Source organism: Sus scrofa, chromosome 2 (genome assembly GCF_000003025.6).
Source record: "Sus scrofa isolate TJ Tabasco breed Duroc chromosome 2, Sscrofa11.1, whole genome shotgun sequence".
In the NCBI taxonomy this organism is placed as follows: Eukaryota; Metazoa; Chordata; class Mammalia; order Artiodactyla; family Suidae; genus Sus; species Sus scrofa.
In genome coordinates, this window is record NC_010444.4 from 150,726,322 (window position 1) to 150,743,296 (window position 16,975).

At 58.5% G+C, this 16,975-nt stretch overlaps 1 protein-coding gene across 3 annotated transcripts in view; it reads left to right on the top strand.

Moving 5' to 3' along the window:
• The window catches only part of ARHGEF37 (Rho guanine nucleotide exchange factor 37), an 89,179-nt gene that overhangs the window by 63,852 nt on the left and 8,352 nt on the right, over window positions 1-16,975 (top strand). Inside the window, exons 10-13 of one of the 3 annotated variants that reach the window (XR_002342014.1) lie at window positions 2,419-2,547; window positions 4,942-5,137; window positions 6,025-6,182; window positions 8,974-11,938. Coding sequence is in view for 2 of the 3 variants with exons in the window: in XM_003124090.6 (XP_003124138.3) it covers window positions 2,419-2,547; window positions 4,942-5,137; window positions 6,025-6,182; window positions 8,974-9,183 (693 nt within the window). In the remaining variant the exon portion in view is untranslated. Of the gene's footprint in view, window positions 1-2,418; window positions 2,548-4,941; window positions 5,138-6,024; window positions 6,183-8,973; window positions 11,939-16,975 lie in introns of those variants that run through there. The other 2 variants (XM_003124090.6, XM_013995326.2) reach the window with 2 other exon arrangements.

Here is a 16,975-nt window from a genome sequence, read left to right on the forward strand (position 1 = left end):
CAAACGCAGCAGGCTCTGCTGGGAAAATACAGGCCTGGGGCCCTTGTCTGGACGTACTGGGGGGCTGGTGATGGAGCGGGGTCCCTTCCACACGGTCGGGAGTAAACATCTAGGCTGGGGGTCCTGTTACGGCTTTTAGCAGCTGCTTCCCCATGAGCACTTACTGTATACTTGTTCAGAACACTTTCTGTATGTATCTCATTTAATCCCCACAATAACCTTACAGAGTAGGTATTATCGCTGTCCTCATTTCAGAAGGAAGCCAGGGAGTTCCCACTGGGGCACGACGGAAACAAACCCGACTGGGAACCATGAGGTTGCGGGTTTGATCCCTGGCCTTGCTCAGTGGCTTAAGGATCCGGCGTTCTGGGAGCTGTGGTGTAGTTCGCAGACGTGGCTTGGATCCCGAGTTGCTGTGCTGTGGCTGTGGTGGAGGCTGGCAGCTGTGGCTCCGATTGGACCCCTGGCCTGGGAACCTCCCTATGCCGTGGGTGTGGTCCTTAAAAACAAAAAGAAAAGAAAAGAAAAGGGAAGCCAGCGCACAGAGAGGCCACACAGCTAACAGCGCGATATGAATCCTGGCGGTTCAGCTCCAAGCTCGAGCTCTGATCCACAACGTCTGACAGCCTGTAGGAGCAGCCATCTGCTGAAAGCTTAAATGGGTCACACGGAGATTTAGACAAAGCTCCGAGTGCATTCTTTGATGTTAGAATTTTTGAAGACCGAGGTTGGTGTAGGAAAGAATACCCAGCTGCCTCTCAACCTCTTTCTCTGACGTCAGCGTCATAGCGGATGGGCCTGGGAGTCTAAGCTCTGGAGCGGTCTCGGTACTGCTCGTACCACGTCCCGTCTCCTGTGCCTCGTGGGCCCCAGCTCAGCTGTCCCCATCCAGTTTGTTGCATGAAAATTTCTCTAAACTGTCCTGCCCGCCCGTCACCTCCTTTCCGTCCCCCAGTCCCTTTCTACACCTGCAGCCTCTGCTTCCGGTGCACCACTTCTGAGTGTGACCACAGCCCCTCGCACAGACCCTTCTGCAGCCTGGCATGTCCCTCCCCTTGCCCTGAGGCCTTCACACTCATTTGTCCCCAAGTATGTGACAAGAGAATGAATGTCTCCATGCAGCTCCCAGAATCCGCGTCTTCATCCTTTGTATTCCGGCAGCCCTTAGGATGTGCTTCTGCTGAGCACCTATCAGAGCCTGCCTTCTGCCATGGGGACGGATAAACTTGTTTCCACTCCTTGAGCTCGTCTTCTTTTTTTTTTTTGCTTTTTAGGGCCACACCCATGGCATATGGAAGTTCCCAGGCTAGGGGTCGAAGTGGAGCTACAGCTGCCAGCCTACACCACAGCCACAGCAACGCGGGATCCGAGCTGCACCGCAGCTCATGGCAATGCTGGATCCTTAACCCACTGAGTGAGGCCAGGGATCGAACCCGCATTGTCCCTGGTACCTTTTGGATTCGTTTCTGCTGTGCCGCCGTGGGAGTGCTGAGCTTTTCTTCGCTTCGGCCTCCCGGCATTTAGTGCAGAGTTCTGTGTCATAAGAGCAGAAACAGGCCATTTCTTGATTGATCCTGCAATACGGAACGTGAGGGCCCGTCAGTCATTGGTGCCAGCTTCCTCGTCTGTGTCCCATGGCCCATTCCCCTGGACCGTCCTGGCAAGGGCCCAGGGTGGTTCTGAAAGGCTCTCAGAACCAAGAGTGGTGATTTTGGTGACCGGCAGAGAGGACATGTCTCTGTTAGCTGTGGGGCCACACTCGCCCCTAGGCTGAGTGATGAGAACACGGGCGATGCCTGCCAGGCCCAAGGTCCCGGCGTGGAGCGCTGTTCAGAACCCCTCAGTTTCCACCCTGCCTTAGGCATAAAGAGCATTTCGACGTGTATAACTGGGAGGCCAGCCCCGTTCAGCACAGTGTTCCTGGGGCGCTGACTTTCGCTCCATCTCCTGGCTGCTTCCCTCTCTGGGTTGGCTTTCTTGTCAAGCAGGCCTTTTCTGCAAAGTGGGAGAGAGTGGCCGGCAGCTCCAAGGGCTCATCTTTACATCGCAGTATCTACAGGAAGAGCCGCCCTCTCATTTGCAGCCTTCCTGCTCTATATCTGATGGGACGATTATTCCAGGGGGCCTTGTGCAGGCCCGCTGTCCACTCCTTGACCGATCACAGTGGATGGCAGAGGGCTGCCCTGGCTGCCAGTCCTGTGGCCGGGTATCAGGAGGGGCAATGCCACTGCACCACATAGAGGGATCCTTTCTGTAAGGAAGGTGGGGCCGGGGCCAGGCTGAAACAAGAGCCACCCAAGACACAAAGGCCCATCCTTCCCTGACTAGAAGGATCTGGGGCTGGAGGGTGGCTCCGAGGGTCTTCCTGTCCTCTCTGTCCTGAAGAGGGTTTTGATGACGGTGTCTGTCCCTCTCCAGCTCCCCCACCACCACCTCTCTGAACCAGCCTTTAGGGACCTGGTGGCGGACACTCTGGACCAGGCAGGTCACCAGCTGCGCTCCTTTCAAGAGAACTTTGAGAAGGTGCTGCCACCTCCCACCACCCGGGTAAGTGGTGCCCTTCCCTGCAGAGATGGTCCTGCCCTTCATCTCTAGGGGGGGCAAGGCAGCCCCCATCCTCTGCTTTGTCCGGTCCCGTATTCCCATCACCCTGGGGGTCCGGCGGGGATCGCTCGCACTACACGCACACGCACGCACACGCACGCATACACGGTCTTCATGGCCGGTGAGCATGCAGGTCAAGAATAAGAAACCCAAACATCTCCCCTGGGGCTGGAGCGTGGGTCACGCAGCCTGGGGAGAAGAAGGGTGCAGAAAATCAGGAACAGAGCAGCCCCTCAGGGGAGTCATGGCAAGTCCCGTCTTTCTCCACCGAAGGCAAAGCAACGCTTTTCTTATCGGAAAAATAATCCATGGTGGTTGTAGAAGAAAGAAGATAAAAGGGAAAAGAGAGAAATGGAAGCATCGTAGTCCTGGTGGGTTTGCAAATGGGTAGGAAGAGACCCTCCCTTTCCCCACCTGTCTTCCTACCTGCCCTCCAACACACACACACACACACACACACACACACACACGCGCGTGCGCGCGCATGCATACACAACGCAGTACACATATGCGCACACACACAATACACACATGTGCGCGCACATGCACACACAGGTACACTCACACATACACAACATGTACATATACGCACCCACACCCACATGTGTGCACACATGCAGTGCACATACACACAATACATATACAACACGTGTACACATACCTATACACACACACAGTACACGTGTGCACACCTGCACACAGATACTCATACACATGCATACATACACACAGGCACACACACACACACATACACGCACACACACAGTGCACACATACACAGCGTGCTCAATGTGCACACATACATGTGCACACGCACACATGCACAGACACACACACCCCACACCTGTAATTTCCTAACTTACTTGGCTAAGGGTATGGAACCCAGAGAGGTGAGGTGGCCCCGGACAGGAGCCGTCTGGTGAAGTCTTCGTAGCCCCCCCCCCCCCCCCCCGTCCCTCTGGGAGCGCTGCCCTCTGTGCGGGCGGGGCAGAGACAAGAAGGGCAGCTGTTTGCTGCCCCTGTCTCATTTACCCCCCTTCCGAACCCAGGATGCCCTGGCTCCACGCTTCCATCTAAGGGCCTGTTGCGAAACCTCGACTTTTCCTGGTTCTTGTCTTTTGTCTTTTTTTTTTTTTTTTTTTTTGTTGTTGCTATTTCTTGGGCCGCTCCGCGGCATATGGAGGTTCCCAGGCTAGGGGTTGAATCGGAGCTGTAGCCACCGGCCTACGCCAGAGTCACAGCAACGCGGGATCCGAGCCGCGTCTGCAACCTACACCGCAGCTCACGCAACGCCGGATCGTTAACCACTGAGCAAGGCAGGATCGAACCCGCAACCTCATGGTTCCTAGTCGGATTCGTTAACCACTGCGCCACGACGGGAACTCCCTTTTCCTGGTTCTTGATCCTGACGCGGGAACCCCCTGGAGGTCGGGGTGATGGCAGCGTCGATGCCCACGTGTCCCTGAGGGGCACTCTGCCCCCTTCCCTTTAGCCAGCCCTCCCCGCCCAGGAGCAGCCCTCTAGAACATGGTGAATGTGCGTGTGCAGACAGGCAGATCCATCAGTAGGTACCTGGAGAGAGAGGATACACAGCCTGTGCGCCACGTTTTTCCTTCCTGGGGGACGACCGCCCGAGTCCCTTCTTGTGGATACTTTAGCTGGAAGCCGTGGGCGAGAGGACGAAGGCAGAGACCTGGGATGTGCTGAACGTGCACCGAGTCGCCTCCCGGCTGGACGCCCGTGTCCGCCAGGGAAAAGCTGCCTGCGCTGCTTCGACGCCAACGCTCCCAAGGCCCCTCACGCCCTGTGGGCACAGTAAATACCGTCTCCTTCCCGGGGACGGAGGACCCCGTGCCCTTTGCTCACACGTGTGTGAGGGTCTCCACGCCGGCCCCGTGCTGACTGGTTAAGGCGCCCGGCGAGGGCGGCCAGGTCCCCACGCGATGCTCGCGGTCTTCTCATTGGGGTCGAGAGACGAGGGTGAGGTGTCTTCCTGCCGGACGGCTTAGCCCGATGCTCTGGGCAGAGGGGGGCTCAGTCCTGGAGTTCGGTTACGAGAAATGCAGAACCCGAATTCGAATTTTAGAAAACCCCAGACGTTTCGACCCGGGAGGGACTTTAGGAGTTAAGTTGGAAGTTTCTCCTGAGACGCCTTTGGATACTAAGAGCGTGTGTTTTTCATCTGCTCCACCCATCTCTTAGGGAAGAGACTCTTGCTCCAGAGCTGGGCTTGGCCCGGGCTTCCTGGCTGTCAGGCAGCACGTGGGCCACCGCTGGAGCCGGATCTGACACGCCAGCTCCAACACCTGTGACTTGTCTTTGTCCTTTCTCTCCCAGCCACTCCTTCCAGGGGCCGAACGCCAGGTGCAGGCTCTCTTGAGCAGGTACGGCTCGGGAAAGCTGTACCAGGTGACAAGCAACATCAGTGGGTCGGGGACTCTAGACCTGACCCTGCCGCGGGGCCACGTTGTGGCGCTCCTTCAAAACAAGGACACCAAAGGCAACAGCAGCCGATGGCTAGTGGACACTGGAGGTACATGGGACTCCACGGGCGCGTCCCCTCCCTTTGGGAAAACCACCAACAGGAGGCAGTGGGGAGACACGGACACACCTGTGGGTGGGAGTCTGGCTGTGCAAACCCAGGATGGGAGTGAACACAGCTGAGTGTGCAGGGCTGGGGGCACAGCCGCTGAGTGTGGTACATGAGATGCCAGAGAGAGAGATTTGGTCTTCCATTGCCACATCCATTATCGGGCGCCTGCTGTGTGCCGGGCACTGTGTGAGGCAGCCAGGACCTCTGCTTTGGGGGCCTCACAGGTCATTGGTGTAGACAGAGGTGTGGCCAGAGCTTCAGTATCACCTCGAAAGACAGAGATACGCAGAGGAGGGGTGCTGGGTCCCTGCTGTGCGGACAGAAGTCTGTTACCCAGAGGGAAGGTGGGGCTGCCCTGTCCCCTGAGTGTGCCACTCGGGTGTGGGTGCCCCAGGGGGAAGCAGGGCGAGCGGCCAGGGGCACAGGGAGCCCGAGAGGACATGGCCCAGTGGACTGTCCTCCACAGAGCGCCTGCGACACTCCAGATGGAATCCGCACAGGATTGTTTCAGGGAGGCCTCACTGGGCTCAGGGGCCCCAGACTTAAAAGGGAGGTAGCAGGACTGACTCAGCGTCGATGTGGGTAATCACCCCTCAATAATCAGAGGCCGGTTCTGGCACTGAGCAAGCTCTCGGGAAGGTTCGAGCAGAAGCCCAAACAGGCAGCGTGGGGCGGGCGGGCTGGTGAGGTGCCTAGATGACCTTTGGCGGCCCGGGGCAGGACAGAGGAGCCGAAGGTAATCTCACCCATGAGTGGTGGTGACTCCCCGCCACCGCGAGGGGTGGGCAGCTGAGCCTCAGCCAGAGAGCCTTCTGCGTGTCTCACAGGACATCGAGGGTACGTGCCGGCCGGGAAACTGGAGCTGTACCGTGTGGCCCCCAGCGAGGAGGACCTCAGAGGACAGGCGAAGCCTCACGAAAACTCCCGCCAGCTGACGCCAGAGCCCACACTGGCCCCGGTCCCCTCTGTCCCAGCGGTGACTCAGGTGAGCCTGGAAGAGGGGCAGGGTTCACATCCCCAGGGCCCCCTGGACGGGGCTTTGGTTTTCCTCCTGTCCGGAGGGGACACCACTGTGAGGCCCGGGCCTGGGTCAGTGGCTGCCCCAGTGTCCTGCCCAGGGCGGGACCTGAGGAAGGAGCCTCTCCGCCCCGCATCAGCCGAGAGCTCCTACCCTCCCCCCCATGAGCAGAGCATGCGGGATGCGCTCTCATTCGCTTGTGTGTGCATTCGCGTCTTGATTCACTCACTGTTGGCCGTCACTCTCCCAGCTGAGACGTACACTGCTGAGCAGGAGTCAGGTCCTGGCCTTCCTCAAATTTATAATTGGGGGATGGAGAAGACAGCAATTAATCAAACAACCAGGCGGATAACCCTAAGTTCCGTAGCGACACGCAGCAGAGCCGTGGTTTGGGGAGGTCAGGAGAGGCTTTCCTAAGAAGACTCGTGCTTGCGCTCAGCTTTGAAGGGTGACTAGGACGGAGTTAGATAAAGGGGTGCGCTGGCGTGGGGATGGGAAGAGCTTTCCAGAAAGCGTGCCTGGCAAACGCAAGGCCCAGGGTCAGGGGAGGACAGGGCGAGTGAGCAACTCACCGGAGGAGGCAGCTGGTCCGGGCTGAGAGGTGCCGCCGGAGCTGGGGGCAGGGCCGGCTGCAGGGCCTGTGGCCTTGGCACGGGCGTCGGTCCTTCTCTTAAAAGCAGTGGGGAACTTGTGCATGCATGTTTGTCACGGCCCTGAGGGGAAACAAGCCATGTCCCTCGGTGGAGGAAGGGGTAAACAGAACGTGGCATATCCACGCGTTCAAATGTCATTCAGCCCCAAGAAAGAACGTGGTGCCAACCCATGCCGCCTCCTGTCACTCGACGCAGAAGTGACCACACGTAACGCAGGGTCCCTTACGGGCTGTTCCGCATGCGGACGGAAGGGAGATCAGTGGTTGGCAGGGGCTGGAGGGAGGGGCGGTGGGAACTGACCGCTGACTGGTCTCGGGTCTCTTTTTGGGGTGATGAGGGTGTTCTGGGAGCAGAGTGGTGATGGTGGCACAACTTGGGCGCATATTAACGACTACCGACTCCGTGTCCTTTGAAAAGGTGCATGTTTGCCTGTGAATTCTGTCTCAACACAGAAAGTGATGGGACGTGTTCGGGGCAGAGTCCTGGGAGGAGGAGGCCTCGTGAGGGCTGATTGAGACCATAAAGCTGGCTGGCACACGGGGCCTCTGTCGACCGAGGCTGCTCTCCCAGTTATCCAGGAGGAGGTTCTCAGGTGATGGAGAAGCAGCAGACAGGACTCAGGCTGAGGGGCCAGGGCCCAGAGGCTTGCACTGAATGGCCAGGGCAGCCAGAGGAGCCTGGAGTGGGCCACGTGAGGGTGGCGCAGAAGCTGGCGGAAGCTGACGTGCAGCTGTAGTACACGCCGGGAAGGCTCTCAGGCCAGTGCCGGGCACAGTAGCTAGAAGTGGTACACCAGGGCTGCCTCCTGCTTGGTGTTCCCCACAAAGTACCACGGGAGAGCCTGGCCACCCACCTTAGCCCCAGCGCCAGCCACTCTGGGCAGCGTCCCTGGAACCTCCACCCAGGGGCTCATGTCGTGGGCTCAGCTGCCCATCTGCCCAGACACATCCGCTGCTTCCTCTTTGTCCACGGGGCCGCTCAGCGGGACTCCCATGGGGCCACCGCAGTTCTCTCTTGCCCCTGAGTGTTCCTGGCGTTGGCCCACAGTGGTAAAAGTCGTGGTAAAAGTAACCAAAGGAGGGAGTTCCCGTCGTGGCTCAGTGGTTAAAGAATCCGACTAGGATCCATGAGGATGTAGGTTCCACCCCTGGCCTCACTCAGTGGGTTAAGGATCCGGCATTACTGTGAGCTGTGGCGTAGGTTGCAGACATGGCTCGGATCTGGCGTTGCTGTGGCTGTGGTGTAGGCTGGCAGCTGTAGCTCCGATGGGACCCCTCGTCTGGGAACCTTCATGTGCCGTGGGTGCAGCCCTGAAAAGGGGGAGAAAAAAAAAAAGAGAAACACCCAAAGCAGCATGGAATTGTTCAACTCTCGTATTTAGCAGGCAGAAGCCTCCATTCAGTTCCCGCCATAACCTGGAGGGAAGGGCGTCCTTGCTTCCGTTTCACGGATGATGAACCTCAGGCCGCGAGAGGTGAAATAGCCTAATAAATGCCCTCCCCTCCGGCTTTTTTTCCACCTTTCCTTAAAGAGTGACACGGTCGCCCAAGCTCCTTGTCCCTACGCTAAGCCGAGGATGGGCCTGGGTGGATGGTAGCCTCTGATCTCAGAAGGGCGGTCAGCCCTCTGCCCGGGGAGCTGGACTGAGAGCACGTCTTCTGAGACCAGACAGGCCCAGCTTCTCTGCTGTGTGATTCTGAATAAATTCCTTCACTTCTCTGAGTCTCATCTTCCTTATCAGACAAACAGAGCAGGCGTTCTCTTACGGCACAGCAGGTTGGGGGTCTGGCATTGTCAGCTTGGGTCACTGGTGTGGGGTGGGTTGGATCCTTGGCTGGGAGCTTCCACATGCTGCGGGCACAGCCAGAAAATGGGCTCCAACAGAAGTGTGGGATTGCAGGGATCAAAACCAAGCAAAGAGGCTGCCACGCAGCTGCTGTCAGCAGTGGGGGCAGCAGGAGGCGCGGCGTCTTCGGACGGGGATGTCTTTGGGAGGCAGTGGCTGCTCAGCGCAGGGGACTGAGGCGGGGGAAGGGACAGGCAGCTTCTCCGGCCTGGGTCTGTGCCCCCCTGACCGCTGCCGTGTCGTCCTCCCTGTGTTTCAGGTGGTGGCAGTGTGCCCCTTTGCGGCCAGAAGCAGCCATGAAGTGAGCCTGCAGGCCGGCCAGCAGGTGACTGTCCTGGAGGCCCAGGACAAGAAGGGGAACCCGGAATGGAGCCTCGTGGAAGTGAACGGACAGAGGGGCTACGTGCCTTCCAGCTTCCTGGCCAGGGTCCCCGGCCCAGCTCCGTGGGGCTGGAGTCTGCCCTCTTAGGGTGCCCTCCTTGGCGCTTACGTTCCAAGAGCCTTAGAGGCTGTGGCCCCAGGAAGAGGAGACGCAGAGAGCAGGCGCAGTGGAAGGGGACGTCAGGCCAGGGTGGGGTGACGGGAGCCAGAAGAGGCGGGTGGGCCTGGGGTGCTGGGGTGGGTGCGCAGGAAGGGCTCCACCAGGACGGCTCGTCACGCCTGTGTGAAGAGGGCGTGCCAGCCTGAGTTGCAACACCCTGGATGGCAGGTCACAGCCCATCAAGCAGGACTTGCTGTAGCTTATGGCTGGTCTCGCCTGTGGCCCTGCCCGGGCCTGCCAGGGGAGCGGGTCACCCACATGCGTGTCCCCCGTGTGCTGTGTGGTGGCCTGACGGGTCACTTGCTGCCGGTGGTAGAGAGGGAGGCCACGGCCGACCGGCCAGCTTCTGTTGCCCCAGCTGGAGCCGGGTTATCTCGGACAGTGAAGGCTGGGCGCCGTGTCCAGTGGGAGGGCAGTGGAGAGGTTCCCAGGAGACGCTGGCTGGCCCGGGAGTGGGTGTGAGCAAGTCACAGCTCTGGAATGTGTGTGGGCAAATGCAGAGGCCGCTCCAGGGGTTTGAGGGGTGAGAGGCAGGGTGTGGGCGGGCTGTTGGCAGCAGCTGTTGGTCTTGAGTGTGAAGGCCAAGGGGCATGCAAATCACAGAGGAAACTGTGAGGCAGGGGTTCAAGTCCTAGTGGGCGGTCGGGACTTGGTTTCCTGTTTCTGGAAGAAAGGGACCCGGGAGAATCCCCGGTGGTTTCAGGAGGCAGCCAAGGGCCTGGGGCAACAGTGGAGGTGACATCACTTGGCCGTGGAACCTCAGACCTAGGACGCAACCTCAGTTTTCCACCCATGAGGCTCTAACCCAGGCTTGTGGTGAGAATGACATGATGCTGAGGGTGTGGAAGCTCCTTGCAAATCCCTGCAAAAACTGCAGGCTGCGCCGGAAGTGATCTCAGGACGGCCTCGGCCACCAGCTGGCACGCCCCACGTCCACGGCCATGACTGACGTCCTTCGTCAATGCGGCACCCTTTCCCCAAAGCCCGGGGTCCCTCCCGGGGCTGCATTCCAGGTAACCAGGCTGTCAGACTCAGTGAGAAGAAACCCATCATCCCTTTGCAGAACTTAGACTCTGAAGCCCTCACAGCGGTTCCTGTGCCCGGAAGGCTGCCCACTGGGGCGTGTTGGGAGGCCCCTGCTCTTGGATCTTCATCTCTGGGTTGTCGCTCTGGGCTCAGATACGTTGCAAGATTCGCAGGAGAGGGCCAAAGGGACCCAGTGTGACTTTTAAATTACAAATTTTGAAACTAACCCAACTTAAGCGTGTGTGTAAAACAGGTGGCTGTTTCGCCTTCATTCCAAGAACATCTCTGCATTATTATAACCGTAGTGCCTAAAAACTGTTAGCTCTGGGTTTTGGAGAGCCTTGAAGAAGTGTGTACCTGTCTGTGCCGGACAGTCGGTAACGTACCAGAGGACTGGGCGTGTGAAAGCGCGAAGGCTGCAGACACGACGCAGGAGGAACGCAGCTCTCGCGGTCCCTCTCCCAGCCCCAGATTCACTCTCCGAGGTGCCTGCGACTCGTGCCTTTCTCCTTCCTGCTCAGGTTTCTGAGACAGACAGGCAGCGCAGGGGAGCAGGTAATGACACAGGAAAACACTGTGGGTCCACGATGCTGATGCGAGCCTACGGTGTGCTCGAGTCCTAGCTCAGAGCTTTTCAGCAGGGCCGCCCGCAGCAGTGGCTGGGGCAGCTTCCAGCCGCCCTGAAGCCAGGATCTCACCCGGAGATGCTGATAGAATTAGTCTGGGGTGTGTGGCCCAGCCTCAGGAATTCAGAGAGCTCCTCAGGACCTTCTGGTGTGTGGCCAGGGTTGGGACCTCTGCTTTAGACACACAGCAGGGGATGAAGTAGGCCTGGGATCAGAAGTGGTCGCAAGCTGTGAGCTCGGACGGGCCCTAGCCACTCTCTGTGCTCGCTCAGATGTTTCAAACAGGCAGCTTGAGAGATGGTTTGAAATAGGACAGCCTGTTTTGTTAGGTCCTAGAATGTATATTTATTAAGTGCCTTTAAAAGGGACCTGAGCCGAATTGAATGTTCTTGTAGGCATGAGGGAGAAAACTGAAATATTCTTGGAACCAAATCTGGCTCATGAAGGGAAATTAAAAATGTATTCAGCCACGCATGGGTTATGGTTTCTCACAGGCCAGGGAGGAGATGGGAGAGAAGATGCATGTCGAGAAGAGGGAGAAGGGCCTGAATCTTCTCCAGGGGCTCTGATGTCCTCCCCAAACGCCTAGAACCCTTGCACTGTGTCTTCCTGATTTCGCTGCCGGGCTGCCGCATGTTGCGCTCGCTAAGGTATTTGCCTGTGACGTGAACAAGACCTCCAGGAGCTGAAGATGCACTCACGGTGGAGAGGGACGCCAGCTTTGGGCCCCCGCCGATGGTAGGCACGGGGGCAAGATTGCGATAGCGAAGGAAAGATGCATGGGTTCTGGGTTAACATGGTGAGCTCTGGCGTGGTGACTGACTCTGGAATAAAGGATCTCAAAGGTGAAATGAGACCTTGCTGGACTTTGCGTGTGACGTTTGTTCCCTGGGTGTTTGCTGTACCGAGAGAAGTCACCTCATTTCTTCACGTGCCAGTGAGTGTCTTCCGTGCCTCCAGGAGGTGGAGTGAGAAATCAGGCAGCCCAGAGCCCTGCGCTGGCCAAGTCCACCGTCTTATGAGGGAGGCAGGTAAGGGCACAGTCAGTTGCACACGGTGTTAAGCGTTAGGATAGGGCGGTAACAGGTGCCCCCAGAGCCCGGAGGAGAGGCCAGGAGGGCTTCCTGGAAGAAGTGATATCCAAGCTGAGGCCTGATGGGGAACAGGTTAGATGAAGGTAGGAGGGAGGGCCCATGCAAAGGCCCGGAGGTAAAAGCAAGCACAGCTCGTGCAGAGTCGGAATGCAGACCGAACACAGGCTGTGTGGAGGGGCGGTGGGTCGCTGGGAGATGGCTTAGCGAGGCCTGCGTGGTAATGGGCTTCGGGTTTTATTCTGAGGGCAGTAGGGAGACACTGGGTTTCAAGCAGAGCAGTGACACGCTCAGAGTTGTATTTCAGGATGCAAGTTCTGGTTCATCCTAGAATCTCCCCTTGAACACCTGCCTCAAGCAATAGGTGCTCAAGTATGGGATGGAGCCCTGAAACCTGCCTCCCAGGAGTCTCCCATCCAGCTGTGCAAGAATGTGCGCGTCATGCACTTACCTGGCACCTCGGGGCAGGAAGCCTTCAGCCTGAGGAGGTGCTCTGAGCCAGGCCCGTAGGTGCTCAGACAAGGAGGGGCTTTGGGGTTGCTGAGGAGGCGGAGGGGGGGGGTGGCTGGAGGAAGTGGGACAGGTTGGGCGGGGAAGGGGTCAGGGGGGGAGGACCCAGAACCAGCCTTAAAGTCCGGAGCTCAGGGCCGGCTTGGCCATAAGCATTTATCATAGTCTCTGTATGTGAAGCAGTTTTATTACGGCCCCCACCTGCCCCGTTCTCCCCGCTCAGCCCCAGAAAGACTCATTGAAGAGTTCTGGCTTATCTCAAGGAGCCCCTCCACCAGGCTACCTCCCCCACTGTGGAAGAGTCATTTTGGGGTCCGTTGTGGCGGGGCAGAGACTCAAGTACCTGGAGGTGAGGAAAAAGCAGATTCTACTCCTGGCAGCATTGCAAGGAGCTGGGATCCCCAACAGCTTGTTCTCTTAACCTGGCTCCTGTTTTCTTACTGGTAATTTTTGAACTTACATTTCTGGTTTTCTCATCCTTAGAATGGGTGCAGTTTCTGTTCTCACAGCATGAGTGAGAGCATTAAAGCAAAAATTGTGTGTGAGTCCTGGATCACAGCAGGAGCAGCACTGCTGCGTAGGAGGGAACGTGTGCGCCCCAACCACTAGGTGGCAGCAGGGCTCGACCCATTAGCTGGGACTGGCCCGGGAGGCGCCAGGGTCGAGGTGCCAGGCAGGTGGCGCAGGTGAGAGGAAGGGCCAGGCGAAGGACATCAGGGCGTGGTGGGGCCTGCGTCCGACCAGAGCTGTGCAGCCTCGTCCCGAAGGAACTCGCCGCGGCTTGGCTTCAGCCAGTGTTGCCGCATCAGAACGAGGGCCCAGTGGAGCCAGACCTTCTTTTTCAGGAGCAGCCAAAACACCAGGGTTTTGTTTTGGTTGGTTGTTGATGTGCGATCTTCTGCGTGATGATTTTGTGGGGGCCACAGCAGGCACCCTCTTTGCATCTTTTGCCCAGGAGTGGACTGACTGTCCTGCTGGAGAATCTCCTCTGAAGAACTGGCTTCCTCACTCCCTGTTTCCCATGAAAGGCTTCACGTGTCTCCTTCGCTGCCGCTTTGTCGGATCCTGATCTCCCGTCGTCGGGTCCCTGGGAGCGTCTTCCTTTCATGCCGTTCTCGCTGCTGTTGCCTTCGCGCGCTATTAGGTTGCGAGCCTTGTGTCTGCGCCCCGACAAGGGTCTCCTTAGTACAGTTTCACGAGGTCGCTTGAGGATTCAGTGAGATACTGGTAGAGCATCACTTAGCCCAGCACCTGGCTCTTTTTTTTTTTTTTTTTTTTTTAAGGGCTGCACCTGTGGCATATGGAGGTTCCCAGGCTAGGGGTCAAATCAGAGCTACAACTGCCGGCCTACACCACAGCCACAGCAGATCCAAGCTGTGTCTGGGACCTACACCACAGCTCATGGCAACGCCAGATCCTTAACCCATTAAGGGAGGCCGGAGATCGAACCTGCAACCTCATGGTTCCTAGTCAGATTCGTTTCTGCTGCGCCATGACGGGAACTCCAGCATCTGGCTCATTAGTACTTGGTAAACAGTTATCTTTTTTTTCCCCCGGCCATGCCCATGGCATGCAGAAGTTTCCAGGCCAGGGACTGACACCATGCCGCAGCAGTCACAGTGCCAGATCCTTAACTCTCTGAGCCACCAGGGAAGTCTCCCAACAGAGTTGTCGTTGTTGTGGGGACTGAGAAGAGGCAGCGTGGCATTTGAAAGAAGCTTTACAGAGCCTTTCTCCCCATGTGTGTCTGGGATGGTGACAAGGCCTGGCCACTTGTGGTTCTGGCTCCTGAGCGCCTGGTGGAGGTTGGGAACAGAGCTTCCCTCAGAGGCTGCTGTCACCCCAAAGGCATTTCTGGGACTTCCCGCCACCTGCCATGCCTGGGACGGCAGCTGGGTCAGGGTGGCCAGGTCCCCCGCTCACAGTCAGGAGTGGCCGGGACTCCCCTCCCTCTCCCCAGCACGGGGCTTCCTGCCATCTGCTGCACCTGGACAAGGTGGGGAGGTCCGCAGGCTCTAGTCAGTCATGAAGTGACTGGCACAGAAACTCCGGTTACCGGCTCCTTTGTGTCTCAGAGCAGCTTCTCAGGGTGTTCCCAGAGGACCCAGCAGCTTTGGGGACCAAGGCTCCTTGCTGGAGGCTCCAGTGGCAGATTTGGGAAGAGAGGTGGGGGGACCAGGTTTGTCCTCATGGGCTCTGCCTTATGGGGGGCTCAGGAGCACAAGCTAATGCTGGTCTCTTGGGTCTCAGGAAGCCCCCATGCTTCCAGGACACCTCAGGGTGCTCTGGGTTCCCCATCTTGGGCCCATTTACCTGTCATCAGGGCTCTGGGCATCCTTGAGCCCCGTGAGTAGGAAGAGAGCTCTGTGGCTGTATGTTTGGGCAGCCCGGCCCCCAGGACGCTTGAGCCAAAGGGCGCAGGAGTTGTACCCACCTCCTCTGAGCAGCTCACAGCTCCAGAGATGGGTTGCTTGTCTGCTTTCACGTGTATTCCCTGCCCAGCTTGGCTCTGTGCTTCCGGGAACTACATCTCCCAGACTCCTTTGTCCTGGTTTTTTTTTTTTTTTTTTGGTGGGTTTGGCCAATGGGAGGCCCTGGCAGGAGGGAGGAGAGGAAAAAACCAAGGCATTCTCCTTCTGCTTCAGGCAGCATCTCTGCAGTCGCTACTCTTCTCCATGCTTCCAGCTTCCACTGGATGCTCCTTCCATCTCGGTCCTGGGTCCTGTTGGACAGGCGTGGCTCTGCTCCCAGTTTCCATCAGTAGCTTCAGATACTGGGCACTGATAATTCTACCTCTTCCTGAGGCTCTGCCAACCGAAAGACTGGAATGTCTTTTTGCTGTTGTTAATGCCTGGGGTGCTGCTAGGATCCTCTGTCACCTGCGTGACCACCTGCCAGTGTTCACGTCCCTCTGTTCACACAGCATAGAGGGGTTCTCTTTCCAGCTGGTTAGTGACTGTTGTGCAGCTCTGCAGCTGGGCCACAGGGAGGGAGTGGGTGGTGGAGCCAGGCCCTCAGGCTGCCTGGGAGCTCTGCCCCTCAGGCTGCCCAGCCCTCGGAGAAGACTGGGATTGGCACCAGGTCTGCTGCCCCTTCCCTGCGTCAGGGGACAGTCCAGCCCTCCTGCCCGGAGCCCATGGGGTATCTTCAGCTGTAGGCAGCAGCTGAGTGGGTGGCACTCCAGGGTCAGTGGCTGTGGGATCTGCCAAGCTGCCCTTGTTTTGGCCGGCTGAAGCTGTGCCTGGGGGCTGAAGCAGAGAAGACGGACACAGACGAGACCCAAGGCCACCTTATGTGAGAACAGGGCTGGGCTGTGGGCAGGAGGAGGGAGTCACCTCCTTCCAGCCAGAGTTAGGCCTTGCCTCGGAAGGGGCACGGAGGGCCTTGCCAGGGTGACAGGAAGTGGAGGTGGGGCTTCTGGCCTGGGAGGAGCCTGCTGTCTCCATGTTGGGGTCTCAGTGACTTTGCACACACTGGCAGAGCCTCTGACCCCGGGGAAGGCCTGGCGCTAATAGCAGTCACTGCAGCTCCTCTTCCCTTCTCAGAGGGCTGTGTGCCGGCCACGTGAGGGAATCGCTTTACATGATTAATCCGAGCTGGCACATAGGACGCTCTCGAGGGCTGCAAGCTAAAAAAACCCCAAACCCCACAAATCTCAACAGCAGCCAACCACTGTGGACCTTACTCAGTAGGCATTTAATGGGACAAGCTGGTGTCTCGTTGGAATTGAGCCACAGGCCTCTCCCCTGGAGCAGGGCTAGGGCTGGCAGAGGGTCTGGTCGGGGGAAGGGGCTGGGAGGTGGGACGTGGGGGCAGGAGGCACCTGAGGACAGGTAGTTCCTAGTGTCCAGGCAGGACAGAGACCAAGGCCAGGTCAGAGGGTGGGCAGTAGGTCCCAGGCTTTGGGTTGAGGTTCAAGCACTAGGCCCTGGGGACTGGGGGAGCAAGACCGCTGAAGATACAGAGATGCTGGCAGGAGGCAGGATTGAGAACTGGGCGCAAGGGACTTCATTGTGAGCCGGGGGCTGGACCAGAGCTGCTTGGAGCCCTCCCGTCTGAGGACGGGATTGAACCTAGCGAGCAAGGAGGCTGGACATGGGAGGGCGTCCGGGGGTCAGGAGCCCGGGTTGCAAAGGGAAATCGTTGCGGTTCGGACCCTGGCGCCCCGCTCACCAGCCGCGTGGCCTCGGCGGACACGGGACTTTCTCTCCTTGGGCGGAACCAGGAACCAGCCCTGCCTCACAGGCTGCGCTGCATCCAGACGGGGTCAGGCGGGGAAGCCCTCGGCTCTGTGTCTGGGACGCACGAGCTCTGCTGGCGTGATTGATCCGCGGGGACAGCCAGCCGGGCGGCATCTACCGTCCAGAGTGTCCCTCCCTGGCTCTGCCGGCTGGGACCCCCGGGCCGAGGCCCCTCTGGGCGGACGCTCCCCGCACCGTCAGCCTCTGCTTTAGCGTCTGTGTTCGG